This window comes from Pongo abelii, chromosome 2 (assembly GCF_028885655.2).
Source record: "Pongo abelii isolate AG06213 chromosome 2, NHGRI_mPonAbe1-v2.0_pri, whole genome shotgun sequence".
Taxonomy (NCBI): domain Eukaryota; kingdom Metazoa; phylum Chordata; class Mammalia; order Primates; family Hominidae; genus Pongo; species Pongo abelii.
In genome coordinates, this window is record NC_085928.1 from 101,692,000 (window position 1) to 101,708,189 (window position 16,190).

General features: G+C 44.8%; 1 protein-coding gene across 50 annotated transcripts in view; it reads left to right on the plus strand.

The window, feature by feature from the left end:
* PBRM1 (polybromo 1) overlaps positions 1–16,190 on the plus strand; it is a 142,513-nt gene that overhangs the window by 16,480 nt on the left and 109,843 nt on the right. For all 50 annotated transcript variants that reach the window (XM_054552081.2, XM_024244402.3, XM_054552101.2 and 47 more), the window contains 3 exons: positions 438–585; positions 6,768–6,911; positions 10,874–10,990. In XM_054552081.2, coding sequence (XP_054408056.2) covers positions 438–585; positions 6,768–6,911; positions 10,874–10,990 — 409 coding nt within the window. The remainder of the gene's footprint in view (positions 1–437; positions 586–6,767; positions 6,912–10,873; positions 10,991–16,190) is intronic.

Sequence of the window (16,190 nt, forward strand, 5' to 3'; positions counted from 1 at the left end):
GAAAGAGTCGGTTTTGTAAGTTTATAAAGAGTGTTGAGACATATCTCTCTTTTCACACTTTTGAGCACTATGAAAGGTAAGTCATCTTCATTTATAAAGGATACCATTGACATAGGTTTAGCGTTGGCACCCTAAACATTAAATATTTAGCATATAAAAGACCATCACAGGCGTTAATTTAGGTTTTTATATCATTAACATATGTTTTGAAAAGGGAATGAATGTGCACCTTGCTTTTCTTATTCTCTTTTAGTTCTAATAATGTGAGTTTGATGGCAGATTTTTTTTTTTTTTTTTTAGTAAGCTTCAAAGTCCATGAAAGATTCTAATATGCTCTGTCACTTGGAATGTTGAACATTACCATAAATAGTTTTGAAATAAAACTTTTTGTAAGCTTCAGATTAATATCTCCTTTAAAAAAATTTAAATTATAACAGAAATCAACCAGACTATTATGAAGTGGTTTCTCAGCCCATTGACTTGATGAAAATCCAACAGAAACTAAAAATGGAAGAGTATGATGATGTTAATTTGCTGACTGCTGACTTCCAGCTTCTTTTTAACAACGCAAAGGCCTATTATAAGGTAAGAAATTATGAAATTTGGAAAGATACCAATTGGAAGATACCAATTTGATAATTGGCTTCTTAATATTTATAAACCTGGCGGGTGAGTAGTAGTTTCTTTTTGTGGCTTGAGTTCGCATTTGTCTTATTCGTAGAGACTGAACATTCATATGATTTTTATTTATTTATTTACGTATTTTAATTTATTATCTTTTGAGACAGGATCTTGCTCTGTTACACGGGCTAGAGTGCAGTGGTGAGATCTTGGCTCACCGCAACCTCCGTCTCCCAGATTCAAGCAATCCTCCCACCTCAGCCTTCTGAGTAGCTGGCACTACAGGCACGTGCCACCATGCGCAGCTAATTTTTGCATGTTTCTTAGAGACCAGGGTTTCACCATGTTTCCCAGGCTGGTCTTGAACTCCTGGGCTCAAGCAATCTGCCTGCCTTGGCCTCCCAAAGTGCAGGGATTATGGGCGTGAACCACTGTGCCCAACCCACATTCATGTGATTATGAACTATTCTTATTTCTCTGTCTGCTCAGATCTTTTGCCCATTTTTCTCTTGGTTTGTTAGTCATTTTCATATTTCTGGAATTTTTTTTCTTTTTCTTTTTTTTAGAGACAGAGTCTCTCTATGTTACTCAGGCTGGTCTCAAACTCCTGGCCTCAAGTGATCCTCCTGCCTCAGCCTCGTGAGTAGCTGGGACTACAGACATGAGCCACCACTCCTGGCTTTAGGAATTTTTTTTTTTTTTTTTGAGACAAAGTCTGTTGCCCAGGCTGGAGTGCAGTGGCACGATCTCAGCTCACTGCAGCCTCTTCTTCCCAGGTTCAAGTGATTCTCCTGCCTCAGCCTCCTGAGTAGCTGGGATTACAGGTGCCCACCACAACGCCGGCTAATTTTTGTATTTTTAGTAGAGATGGGGTTTCACCATGTTGGCCAGGCTAGTCTTGAACTCTTGACCTCAAGTGATCTATCCACCTTGGCCTCCCAAAGTGCTGGGACAACAGGCGTGAGCGACCATGCCCGGCCATAGAAATTTTTTAATTATTGTGGATACTAAACCTTTTTTGATTATATGTGTTTCAGTTTTTTTATATTTTTTTATTTGATTTTGTGTGTTTCAAATATCTTCTCCCACTGTGTGCATATCTTTTCACCTTTCATGGTATTTTTTGATGAACAGAAATGTTTTATTTTAGTATAATCAAATTTATCAGTCTTTAAATTGGGTTTATTTGTATCTTGTTTCAGAGATTCCTCTTGCCCAAGATATTCTTCTATTAATATGCTTTTCTTAAAGTTTTATAGTTTTGTCTTTCATATAAGCCTTTAATGCAGCTGGGATTGATTTTTGTCTTTTATAAGGTAGGAATAAATGCAGCTGGGATTGATTTTTGTCTTTTGTAAGGTAGGAATCAATTTTTTTCCCACAGGTATAACTAACACTATTCTCTCTGCATTTGTTCTCAATCATTGCTGTGATCATTTCCGTGTATTCATGGATCTGTTTCTGTCCTTTTATTCTGTTCCACAGGCCAGTTTATCTGTTACTAGGCCATTCTATTTCTATTTTAATTACTTTGGCTTTATAATTTTTTTTTTTTTTTTGAGACAACGATCTCCTTTGTTGCCCAGGCTGGAGTGCAGTGGTGTGATCTTGGCTCACTGCAGCCCGTGTCTCCTGGGCTCAAGCAATCTTCCTACCTTAGCCTCCTGATTAGCTGGGACTACAGGTGCGCACCATCACACATGGCTAATTTTTTGTATTTTTGATAGAGACGGGATTTCGCCATGTTCCCCAGGCTAGTCTTGAATTCCTGGGCTCAAGCGATCGACCCGCCTCGGTCTCCCAAGTGCTGGGATTACAGGCATGAACCACCATGCCCAGCTTGCTTTATATTTCTTTTTCTGTTTAGAAAGTAGGTAGGTTAATTATACTTGACCCTTTGCCATTTCTTTTTTTTTTTTTTGAGGCAGAGTCTCGCTCTGTTGCCCAGGCTGGAGTGCAGTGGCGTGATCTCGGCTCACTGCAAGCTCTGCCTTCCGGGTTCACGCCATTCTCCTGCCTCAGCCTCCTGAGTAGCTGGGATTACAGGCACCCACCCTCATGCCCGGCCAATTTTTGTATTTTTACGGGGTTTTGCCATGTTGGCCAGGCTGGTCCTGAACTCCTGACCTCAGGTGATGTGCCTGCCTCGGCCTCCCAAAAGTGCTAGGATTACAGGCGTGAGCCACCATGCCTGGCCTTATTTTTAAGAGATGAGGTCTCACTAAGTTGCCGAGGCCAGACTCAAACTCCTGGACTCAAGCAGTCATCCCACCTCAGCCTACCAGGTAGCTAGGACTGCAGGTACACACCACCTTGCTCAGTTTATTTCACTCTTCAATGCATTTTGTTATTTTTTTCTCTATGCCTTCTTTTGATTTCATTTTTTTTCAAAACTTTTTTCCTCTTATTACCTCTAAAATTTGGAAATTGTAACACCTATGGATAATCTTTTAGTTCTTATCTAAGAAGTTTTAATATGCATAATTAACTTATCAAAGTCAGAAGCTAATCAGGTTCTTAATCCTCCAAACAATACAAAGACTTTAGAATAATTCAACTCTGATCACTCTTTTCCTTATTTGTAATGCTGATGCTGTGTACTTTAGTTCTTTTGTGGCAATTTTTGAATCTCATAGAACAGTGATCCCCAAGATTTTTGGCACCAGGGACCAGTTTTGTGGAAGACAATTTTTCCATGGGCAGCAGTGGATGTAGGGGGCAGGGGCAGGATGAAACTCTTCCTTCTCATATCATCAGGCATTAGATTCTTATAAGGAGCTCACAGCCTAGATCTCTTGCATGCTCAGTTCACAATAGGGTTCACACTCCTATGAGAATCTAATGCCACTGCTGATGTGACAGGAGGAGCTCAGGCGATAATGCTGTCTTGCCTGCTGCCCACCTCCTGCTGTGTGGCCCAGTTCCAAACAGGCCATGGACTGGTAGCTGTTCGTGGCCTGGGGGTTGGGGACCCCTGCCATAAAATGCTATTCAGCCAGGCATGATGGCTTATGCCTATAATCCCAGCGCTTTGGAAGGTTGAGGCAGGAGAATTGCTTGAAGCCAAGAGTGTGAAACCAGCCTAGGCAGTGTGCTAAGACCCCATCTCTACAAAAAAAAAAAAATTGTTTTAATTGGCTGAGCATGGTGGCGTGCACCAGTAGTCCCAGCTACTTGAGGGGCTGAGGTGGAAGGATCATTTGAGCCCAAGAGTTCAAGGCCGCAGCGTGCTATGATCATGCCACTGCACTCCAGCCTGGGCAACAGTGAGATCCTGTCTTTAAAAACAATGATAATAATAATATTGATTTGTAGAGTCAGTACCATTCATTATTATTACTTTCTTTATTCTTCATTCCATTTTGCTATTGAGAAGTCATCCGCCAGTATGATTGTAGTTCCTTTAAAGGTTATCTGTCTTGTCTTTTCTGGCTATCTTTAGTATCCTTTTCTCTTTTGTATTTTATAGTTTCATTGTGATATATTTAGATGTGGATATCTTTATAGAATTTGCGAGTAGTAATGCTTCATAAATCTTAGGTTGGTGTTTCTCATCATCTTTGGAAAGTTCTTAGCCATGTCTTTGCATTTTGCCTTTGCTCTGTTCTTGTAGTAACTCTGATTGGGTGTTATATTAGACTTCCCACAGGTTTCCATTTCTCTTAACTTTTCATATTTCCTGCTTTTGTGTCTGTGTTGCCTTTTTTTTTTTTTTTTTTTTTTTTGTGATAGAGTCTGGCTCTGATGCCCAGGCTGGAGTGCGGTGATGTGATCTTGGCTCACTGCTTCCTCTGACTCCTGGGTTGAAGTGATTCTCCTGCCTCAGCCCCTGAGTAGCTGGGATTACAGGCGCCTGCCACCACGCCCGGCTAATTTTTGTATTTTAGTAGAGACAGGGTTTCACCATGTTGGCCAGGCTGGACTTGAACTCCCCACCTCAGGTGATCCACTTGCCTCAGCCTCCCAAAGTGCTGGGATTACAGGCGTGAGCCACCGTGCCCAGCATCTGTGTTGCTTTTTAGATAATCTTTTTTTTTTTTTCTTTTAGTTCTTTCAATTTTCTTGGTGAAATCTCTTAAATTAGTTAAATATAAATTTAGTATTTGCATTTTAATTTTTCTGCATATAGGAAGTAGCGTCTGTTTTAGAGTCTGTAGGACTTTGCTCATTGTTTTCAAACTCATTGTTTCTTTAAACTTTTTGTTTTTTTTAAAGAGAGAAAGTCTTGCTCTGTCACCCAGGCCGGAGTGCACTGGCTATTCACAGGCAGTTGTAGCTCACTGCAGCCTTAAACTCCTCGGCTTAAGTGATCCTCCTGCCTCAGCCACCTAAGTAGCCAGGACTACAGGTGTGCGCCACCATGTCCAACTTTTTTTTTTTTTTTTTTGAGACGGAGTCTCGCTTTGTCACCCAGGCTGGAGCTCCGCCTCTCCGGTTCACGCCATTCTCCTGCCTCAGCCTCCTGAGTAGCTGGGACTACAGGCACCCGCCACCACACCCAGCTAATTTTTTTGTATTTTCAGTAGAGACGAGGTTTCTCTGTGTTAGCCAGGATGGTCTCAATTTCCTGACCCCGTGATCCCCTTGCTTCGGCCTCCCAAAGTGCTGGGATTACGGGATTACAGGCATGAGCCACCGCGCCTGGCCACCATGCCGAACTTTTAAACATTTTTAACACATCTGTTTTTTATTCTATGGTAGATTATTCTGATAATCTAATTATTTGAATTCCGATATCTAACATATATTTGTTGTCACTGTCATTTTTGCTAGCTTTCTCTTGTGATTCTTTGATTCTTATGTGCCTCATGTTTTTTTACTATGGACTCATATTCGTTGGAACTTTATCTGTAGAGATCATTGGAGCATTAAATTGAAGTTGGTTTCATCCAGAAATGATTTGTTGCTTGTCCAGGATGACTGGCCTGTCTTTGTTAAGGCTAACTTATGATGAAGAGTTCTCCGAGATTCATTTCATGCCTCTCCTCTCCTCTCAGTGCCATGGTTTGAGATAGGCATGAGTTTAGATAGGTAGAGGTTGAGATGGGCAGTTGTCCTTGCTCCCTGGCAGTGTAGAAACTGATTTGAGTTCCCACTAACAGTGCAGCCGTGGCCTTTGGATTCCCAACTGCTGGTAGACCCTGACCTTTGTCTTCCCTCCTTGCTGCCCAGAGAAGCCTTGGAAATGAAAGCTTGGTTTTATCACAAATAAATGCCCTCAAAGTGAACATTTGACTTAAGTGTTGTGGGTTTTCATCTGGGTTCCTGCTTTTACTCCTTTAATTTTATGAACATCCTTACTTCCTATTGGCATCCCATGTATGCATTTTTAAAGTTTTATTTTTTAAACATTGCATCCAACGTTGTTTTTACTAGAAGGTTTCAGTCAAGAGTTTATTATGCCCACTATACTTCATGAGCAGACATTTTGAAACAAGGTATTAAAGAATTTCAAACTAGAAGTATTAATAACATCAGAACCATCATTAGCTTCTATCCTTTAAATCAAATCTTATCCTTTAAGTTGTCTTTCTTAGTGTATTAATAATAATTAGTTTTTTTGGGTTTGTTTTTTTTTGTTTTTTTTGTTTTTTTAAGACAGAGTCTTGCTCTGTCACCAGGCTGGAGTGCAGTGGCGCAATCTTGGCTCACTGCAACCTCTGCCTCTCTGGTTCAAGTGATTCTCCTGCCTCAGCCTCCCGAGTAGCTGGGACCACAGGTGCGTACCACCACGCCCAGCTAATTTTTGTATTTTTAGTAGAGACGGGGTTTCACCATGTTGGCCAGGATGGTCTCGATCTCTTGACCTCATGATCCGCCTGCCTTGGCCTCCCAAAGTGCTGGCATTACAGGCGTGAGCCACCATGCCCGGTCATAATTAGTTTTAATTTAGCAAATCATTTTTCTTCTGCCTCAAGTCTTTCTGTAATGAGATAAGACATAAATAATTTGATTTCAGAATGTCTTTAAAACATACACTTAATTTTTTGGAAGCGGGATTTAGACCCATATATGTTTTAATCATGAGGATGTTAAAATTTGTAATAGAATTTTTGGTCTTTGCTGAAACAGGTGCTTTAAAAGTAGCAACTCATTTCCAATACGCTACTAAAGTGATTTTTTTTTTTCTCTTTGCTAACATACAGCCAGATTCTCCTGAATATAAAGCCGCTTGCAAACTCTGGGATTTGTACCTTCGAACAAGAAATGAGTTTGTTCAGAAAGGAGAAGCAGATGACGAAGATGATGATGAAGATGGGCAAGACAATCAGGGCACAGTGACTGAAGGAGTAAGTGTGTAGCTGAAACTTGTGATGGATGGGCTCTTGGAAGGCAGAGAGGGCCCCTGCTTGTGATTCCCTCTGGGCTGTTGTGGGCAACTAGAATTCCTGTGCAATTGTATTGGTACTGGGAGGATAAAAGGACATTCAGCCAGAGAGCTCCACTCCATTTTTAAGGGATCCTAGGATATCCTGGACAACGTGTGCCATGTGTGGTTATTTTCATGAATTGTACTTACATTAATGCATATTTCCTGCTCAGTTTTAAAGAGAATCTTGATATTATCAAGGATTAGCCCAGTATTGCTACATTGAGACATCATGTAAGGAAAGGCAGTGTTGTGATTAGAAGTTGGAATGTAATCACCTTAGTGAGGAATATTTCTGTAGGTTAGAATGGTTACTGTTCCTAGAACATACCGGGTGTGTTTCTGCCTCTGGAATTTTGCAGTTGTTCTTCTGCGTAGAAAATGCTTCCTTTGGCTTTTCCGGTGACTGGCTCTTTTTTATTGTTCTAACACCATCTAAAATGGTGTCTACTGAGACAGGACTTTCCTGACCACCCTATCTCCATTGTTTGCTCTGCCTTCCTTCTTTTCAGCCCCTACCCCACCCTGTCATCACAGGGTTGTCTTCAGTTTTTATAATGTCACTGTATGTGAAATAACGTACTAGTTTACATGTTTTTCTCTCTTTCCCCAAGTAGAATGATAGCTCCTAAGCAGGTATCTTCTTGTTCATTTATTCCTCATATCTACACTATACCTGACATGTAGGTGCTGATAAATATTTACTAAATAAAGACACATGCTTCATGGCCAGGCGCGGTGGCTCACACCTGTAATCCCAGCACTTTGGGAGGCCAAGGCGGGAGGATCACTTGAGGTTAGGAGTTCAAGAACAGCCTGGCCAACATGGTAAAACCCCGTCTCTGCCAAAAATACAAAAATTAGCTAGGCGTGGTGGCACATGCCTGTAATCCCAGCTACTCTGGAGGCTGAGGCAGAATAATCGCTTGAACCCGGGAGGTGGAGGGTGCAGTGAGCCGAGATGGCGCCACTGTACTCCAGACTGGGCGACAGAGTGAGACTCCATCTCAAAAAAAAATGAAAGACAGAAAATAAAAAGACATGTTTGAAAAGAGAAAAAAGTATAGTAGAGGGGATCACGACTCTTTTCTACAGCTAAATTGTAAGAAGCACAATGCAGAATATTCCCTTTTCTTCTGTAACTTATTTACATAGGCCTTTTGCTGGAATACAGAGAAGCAGTGATGGGTGAATTTCTCAAAAACACAATTACTTCTTAGAGTCTCAAAATACAGTTCCTAGTCAGGTGCTGTGGCTCACCCCTGTAATCCCAGCACTTTGGGAGGCCAAGGCAGCAGATCACCTGAGGTCAGGAGTTTGAGACCAGCCTGGCCAACATGGTGAAACGCCATTTCTACTAAAAATACAAAAATTAGCTGGGCATGGTGGTGGGCATCTGTAGTCCCTGCTACTCAGGAGGCTGAGGCAGGAGAATGGCTTGAACCCGGGAGGCAGAGGTTACAATGAGCTGAGATCATGCCACTGTACTCCAGCCTGGGTTGGGGCATGGTGGTGGGCATCTGTAGTCCCTGCTACTCAGGAGGCTGAGGCAGGAGAATGGCTTGAACCCGGGAGGCAGAGGTTACAATGAGCTGAGATCATGCCACTGTACTCCAGCCTGGGTTGTAGAATGAGACTCTGTCTCAAGAAAATATAGATAGATAGATAGATAGATAGATAGACAGACAGACAGACACAAAATATATATATATACACATACACATATACATGTAGTTCGTATATATTATTTTTATATGTATAAAATTTTATATTTTATATGTAATATGTAAATACATGTATATAGTTCCTCAGCACCTTGTCAATTTCTTTAAGTAGTTAAGTGATTGGAACTAGATAGAAGGCTAAAAATAGGAATTTCCTGGAATTTTACTCTCTGATATGAATACAGGAGAAGCAGCCTATGCTTTCTTCGGTAGAACACTGCTTGCAGAGGCCCCACCCTTAGTGTAGGCCTTCCGGGCTCTAGTCAAAAAATTAAAATGCCTGTATTCAGGACTTGCCCATATTTCTGTAATGCATAATTGATGAGAAATTGGGAGGGTCTTGTACATTCACATTTATACCTCCCAAGCCTCTTTCAAATTTTGTTTTTTTGAGACAGTGTCTTGCTTTTTGGCCCAGGCTGGAGTGCAATGGCACGATCATAGCTCACTGCAACCTCCACCTCTTGGGTTCAAACGATTCTTCTGCCTCAGCCTCCTGAGTATCTGCGATTGCAGATGCCTGTCACCACACCAGCTAATTTTTGTATTTTTAGTATAGATGAGGTTTCACCATGTTGGCCAGACTGGTCTCGAGCTCTTGACCTCAGGTGATCCTCCCACTTCACCTTCCCAAAGTGCTTGGGATTACAGGCGTGAGCCATCATGCCAGACCCCAAGACTCTTTATAACTCAATGATTCTCATGGAGGGAGAAGAAATTTTCAGGTTTCTAATTTTTAAATTAAGGATGATTTTCTTGGTCTGGTGCGGTGGCTCACGCCTGCAATCCCAACACTTAGGAAGCTGAGACTGGAGGATCACTTGAGCCCAAGTGTTTGAGACCAGCTTGGGCAATGTAGCGAGACGCCCATGTCTACAAAAAGTAAAAAAATTAGCCAAGCATGGTGGTACACATCTGTGGTCCTAGCTACTTGAAAAACTAATGTGGGAGGATTGCTTGAGCCCTGGAGTTAGAGGCTGCAGTGAGCCATGGTCACGCCACTTCACTCCAACCTGGGCAACAGAATGGGGAGGAAAAAAAGTGTTGGATCTTAAAATTGAGACTATCTATACTAAATAAAAAGAGCTTCTGTTAGATTAGGACAGAATACCAGTACTTCTATGATTTAAACCAAAAAAAAATTACTCTTTATTTTATATGTACAAAGAATGATTTGGACTAGAAGCATAATTTAATCCTTGACTGAGACATTCCATTGCTTATTCTAGAAACTTGCTTCAGACTTGGACCCTCCCTGGTCAAGTACTCTTTGGGGCATATACTTCCTATGTTGAAACAGTGACTAAGCTAGGTATAAACCAGTGAGTCTAAAGAACAGAAATGGTGTACATTGATTTACTTAATCGCTATTTAGTTTTGACTTAATTTGAATTCAGTTAGACCTGGTAGAGCACCCCATGGTTAAAAGTATGTAGTCCCAACTCTATGTTAAAGTAGTCATTGTCCTATAAGAATATGAAGACTTCAATAGATGTGAACAGCAGATATAGAAATGATGAACTATTATGGGACATGTTTTCTCCTGCTCAGTTGCTCATTTTACATTTGTAGCACTTAAACTTTGCCATTACAATATTTACTGTAGAAAAAGGTTCAGTAAAAGGACCTAGTACAAGGGATTTTGTTGCAAAAATAATATAAGGCACCTCATTAGGTTCATATAGGTTGTTCTAGGGATACAGTGCCTATGTCCAGCATCAGAACATTATGGGGTATTCTTGGAATTTGGAGTTAAAATAAGTACTGCTTAGGAGTTGCGTTTTTTGGCCAGGCACAGTGGCTCATGCCAGTAATGCCAGCACTTTGAGACGCCGAGGTGGGCGGACACGAGGTCAGCAGTTCAAGACCAGCCTGGCCAACATAGTGAAACCCCGTCTCTACTAAAAATTAAAATTTAGCTGGGCCTGGTGGCCACGCCTATAATCCCAGCTACTTGGGAGGCTGAGGCAGGAGAATTACTTAAACCCAGGAGGTGGAGGTTGCAGTGAGCTGAAATTGTGCCACTGTACTCCAGCCTCTCCATCCCAAAAAAAAAAAAAAGTTGCTGTTTTGAATTAGCTTTACAATTTTAGAAGCTATGTAGTATTCAGCATTTTATTATTTCTCTTACAAAGTACTTTTTTCTTCACATTACCAGTCTTCTCCAACTTACTTGAAGGAGATCCTGGAGCAGCTTCTTGAAGCCATAGTTGTAGCTACAAATCCATCAGGACGTCTCATTAGCGAACTTTTTCAGAAACTGCCTTCTAAAGTGGTAAGTGATGCAATTAAAAACAGGTACATGTCAGTGTTTTGTTTTTAGTACTTCAAGAATTGTATTAATTACCGATAAATAAAGTAAGTTTAAAAGGAAGATGTTGGGCTGGGCGTGGTGGCTCATGCCCGTAATCCCAGCACTTTGGGAGGCCGAGGCAGGTGGATCACCTGAGGTTGAGAGTTCGAGACCAGCCTGACCAACATGGAGAAACCTCATCTCTACTAAAAATACAAAAAATTAGCTGGGCGTGGCGGTGCATGCCTATAATCCCAGCTACTCGGGAGGGTGAGGTAGGAGACTCTCTTGAACCCTGGAGGCAGAGATTGCGGTGGGTGAGTCAAGATTGCGCCATTGTACTCCAGCCTGGGCAACAAGAGCGAAACCCCGTCTCAAATTAAAAAAAAAAAAAAAGGAAGATGTTGGGCCAGGCGCAGTGGCTCACACCTGTAATCCCAGCACTTTGGGAGGCCAAGACAGGCAGATCACCTGAGGTCAGGAGTTTGAGACCAGCCTGGCCAACATGGTGAAAACCCATCGCCAGTAAAAGTATAAAAACTACCCTGATGTGGTGGTGCGCGCCTGTAATCCCACCTACTCGGGAGGCTGAGGCAGGAGAATTGCTTGAACCTGGGAGGTGGAAGTTACAGTGAGCTGACATCATGCCATTGCACTCCAGCCTGGGTGACAGAGCAAGAGTCCATCTCAAAAAATAAATAAATAAAAGGAAGATGTTGGAGACAGCCAAGAGATCCTCCTCACAGCAGCACAAAATGTATACGGTCTATCATTTTACATGATCACAAGGTTGTGATTTTTATTTTTTTATTTTTATGTTTTTTGTTTTTTGATTGGTAATTATTTTTGTTTGTTTCTTATTCTGGTAAAGGATATGTATCATAAAATTTATCATTTTAGCCATTTTTAAGTGTACAGTTCTGTGGCATTAAGTACATTCACATTTTTATGCAACCATCACCACTATCTGGAACTTTTTAGTCTTACAAAACCAAAACTCCATACCCATTAAATACCAAGTCCACTCCCCTCTTCTCCCAGCTTCTGGCAACCACCATTCTGCTTTCTGTCTATGAATTTGACTATTCTAGGTATGTCATAGAAGAAGAATCATTCAATATTAGTCCTGTGACTGGCTTATTTGACTTAGCATATGTTCGGGATTCATCTATATTGTAGCCTGAATCAGAATTTCATTCCTTTTTAAAACCGAATAGCATTTTGTTATTTATATATAATACCTTTTGTTTTTAAGTTTTTTGGAGTGTTTTGTTTTGTTTAGAGATAGAGTCTTGCTGTGTTGCCTAGGCTGACCTCAAACTCCTGGGCTCAAGCAATTCTCCCACCTCAGCCTCCCAAGTAGCTGGGTATACAGGCTTGTGCCACTGTGCCTTACTACATTTTGTTTACTCATTCATCTGTCAATGGACATTGGGTTGTTTCCAAGATTGGTAATTCTTCAGTGATAAAATAAGCACCTTAACTAAGTCTTTTTTATTTATTTATTTATTTTTTGAGGCGGAGTCTCGCTCTGTCACCCAGGCTGAAGTGCAGTGGCATGATCTTGGCTCACTGCAACCTCCGCCTCCTGAGTTCAAGCGATTGTCCTGCCTCAGCCTCCCAAGTAGCTGGGATTACAGGCATGCACCACCACACCTGGCTAATTTTTGTATTTTTTAGTAGCGACAAGCTTTCAACCATGTTGGCCAGGCTGATCTTGAACTCCTGACCTCAAGTGATGCACCTGCCTCAGGCTCCCAGAGTGCTGGGATTATAGACATCAGCTACTACACCCGGCCTAAACCTTGCATTTTTAAGAGTGGAAACTTTCTCTTTGTGTAGGAGACAGGGTAAGAGGAAGATATATGAGCTCTTCCTCCTTTTAGTTCTCTTTGATTTCCTGGTGATGCTGAAAAAAGAAAAACGAATTAGGTACTCTTCTACCTGAAAAAGGAAGAGGTTTTCTAGACAAGCGAGACCTTTAAAAAGTATCAGAGTTCCTTATGTCTTGACACCCAAAAGATAATTAACATATAGATTTGACTCACATTAGCCTATGAAACTGCAAACATTTTCATGGCCTCAGCATTCTTATATTTCTAGGTAAGGGTATACTTTCTGAAGTACTCTATGGTAGCACTTAGCCCTATTGTGATCATTTACTTTTCTGTCTACCTCCTTTTCTACTCCCTGAATTTCTTGAGGACAGTGACTATGCTGTATTTACCTTTGTATTACTGTCTATAACTGGAACCCAATCCGAAGGATTGGATGACTTCGGATTACTTTGTACCCCATGCTGGGTGGTCGTAGATATGCAAGATGCTTGTTGACTGATGAGTAGCATGCAGCTTTCCTCATCAGTCATTGGCAAGACTAGTTACTTAAAGGTATGTCTTGACTAGCTATAGGATAGTTGCAACATTAGAAATAAAGCAACTGACCACTGCTGTCCTATGTGTGAATCTTACTAGAAAGATATAATTATTAATATTGGCCATATGACTTAAAATTTTAAGAAAAGGAGAAAACAGTATGATGATTCTCTAGAGAATTAAACATGGAATTACCATATGATCCAGCAGTTCCACTTTAGATATATACTCCAAAGAAAGTGAAAGCAGGGTATTGAAGAGATATTTGTATACCCATATTCATAGCAGCATTATTCACAATAGCTAAAAATGGAAGTAACTCAGGTGTCCATCAGTGAATGAATGTACATGTGACATATACATACAGTGGCATATTATTTGGCGTTAAAAAGGAAGGAAATTCTGAAACATCCTACATGGACGAACTCTAAAGACGTTATTTTAAGCAAAATGAGCCAATCACAAAAGGACAAGTACTGTATGATTTCTTTTTTTTTTTTCTTTCTTTTTTTTTATTTATGAAGTATTTATTGATCATTCTTGGGTGTTTCTCGGAGAGGGGGATATGGGAGGGTCATAGGATAATAGTGGAGAGAAGGTCAGGAGATAAACACATGAACAAAGGTCTCTGGTTTTCCTAGGCAGAGGACGCTGTGGCCCTCTGCAGTGTTTGTGCCCCTGGGCACTTGAGATTAGGGAGTGGTGATGACTCTTAAAGAGCATGCTGCCTTCAAGCATCTGTTTAACAAAGCACATCTTGCACCGCCCTTAATCCATTTAACCCTGAGTTGACACAGCACATGTTTCAGAGAGCACGGGGCTGGGGGAAAGGCCATAGATCAACAGCATCCCAAGGCAGAAGAATTTCTCCTCCCAGACAGGGCCGCCGGGCAGAGGCGCTCCTCACTTCCCAGACAGGGCGGCCGGGCAGAGACGCTCCTCACCTCCCAGACGGGGCGGCCTGGCAGAGGCGCTCCTCACTTCCTCCCAGACGGGGTGGCAGCCAGGCAGAGGCGCTCCTCACCTCCCAGACGGGGCGGCCGGGCAGAGGCGCTCCTCACTTCCCAGAGGGGGCGGCCGGGCAGAGGCGCTTCTAACTTCCCAGACGGGGCGGCCGGGCAGAGGCGCTCCTCACTTCCCAGACGGGGCGGCCAGGCAGAGACACTCCTCACTTCCTCCCAGACGGGATGGCGGCCAGGCAGAGGCGCTCCTCACCTCCCAGACAGGGCGGCTGGGCAGAGGCGCTCCTCACTTCCCAGACTGGGCGGCCGGGCAGAGGCGCTCCTCACCTCCCAGACGGGGCGGCCAGGCAGAGGTGCTCCTCACTTCCCAGACGGTGTGGCGGCTGGGCAGAGGCGCTCCTCACTTCCCAGATGGGGCAGCCAGGCAGAGGCGCTCCTCACTTCCTCCCAGACGGGGTGGCGGCCAGGCAGAGGCACTCCTCACTTCCCAGACGGGGTGGCCGGGCAGAGGCGCTCCTCACTTCCCAGACGGGGCGGCTGGGCAGAGGTGCTCCTCACTTCCTCCCAGATGTGGTGGCCGGGCAGAGGCGCTCCTCACCTCCCAGACGGGGCGGCCGGGCAGAGGCGCTCCTCACCTCCCAGACGGTGTGGCCAGGCACAGGCGCTCCTCACTTCCCATACGGGGTGGCGGCCGGGCAGAGGCGCTCCTCACTTCCCAGATGGGGCAGCTGGGCAGAGGCGCTCCTCACTTTCTCCCAGAAGGGGAGGCGGCCAGGCAGAGGCGCTCCTCACCTCCCAGATGGGGCGGCCAGGCAGAGGTGCTCCTCATCTCCCAGACGGGGCAGCCGGGCAGAGGTGCTCCTCACTTCCTCCCAGACGGGGTGGCAGCTGGGCAGAGGCACCCCTCACCTCCCAGACGGGGCGGCCGGGCAGAGGTGCTCCTCACTTCCCAGACGGGGCGGCCGGGCAGAGGCGCTCCTCACTTCCCATACGGGGTGGCGGCCGGGCAGAGGCGCTCCTCACTTCCCAGATGGGGCAGCTGGGCAGAGGCCCTCCTCACTTCCTCCCAGACGGGGTGGCGGCCAGGCAGAGGCGCTCCTCACCTCCCAGACAGGGCGGCCAGGCAGAGGCGCTCCTCACTTCCCAGACTGGGCGGCTGGGCAGAGGCGCTCCTCACCTCCCAGACGGGGCGGCCAGGCAGAGGTGCTCCTCACTTCCCAGACGGTGTGGCGGCTGGGCAGAGGCGCTCCTCACTTCCCAGATGGGGCAGCCAGGCAGAGGCGCTCCTCACTTCCTCCCAGACGGGGTGGCGGCCAGGCAGAGGCACTCCTCACTTCCCAGACGGGGTGGCCGGGCAGAGGCGCTCCTCACTTCCCAGACGGGGCGGCTGGGCAGAGGTGCTCCTCACTTCCTCCCAGATGGGGTGGTGGCCGGGCAGAGGCGCTCCTCACCTCCCAGACGGGGCGGCCGGGCAGAGGCGCTCCTCACCTCCCAGACGGTGTGGCCAGGCACAGGCGCTCCTCACTTCCCATACGGGGTGGCGGCCGGGCAGAGGCGCTCCTCACTTCCCAGATGGGGCAGCTGGGCAGAGGCGCTCCTCACTTCCTCCCAGAAGGGGTGGCGGCCAGGCAGAGGCGCTCCTCACCTCCCAGATGGGGCGGCCGGGCAGAGGTGCTCCTCATCTCCCAGACGGGGCAGCCGGGCAGAGGTGCTCCTCACTTCCTCCCAGACGGGGTGGCAGCTGGGCAGAGGCACCCCTCACCTCCCAGACGGGGCGGCCGGGCAGAGGTGCTCCTCACTTCCCAGACGGGGCGGCCGGGCAGAGGCGCTCCTCACTTCCCATAC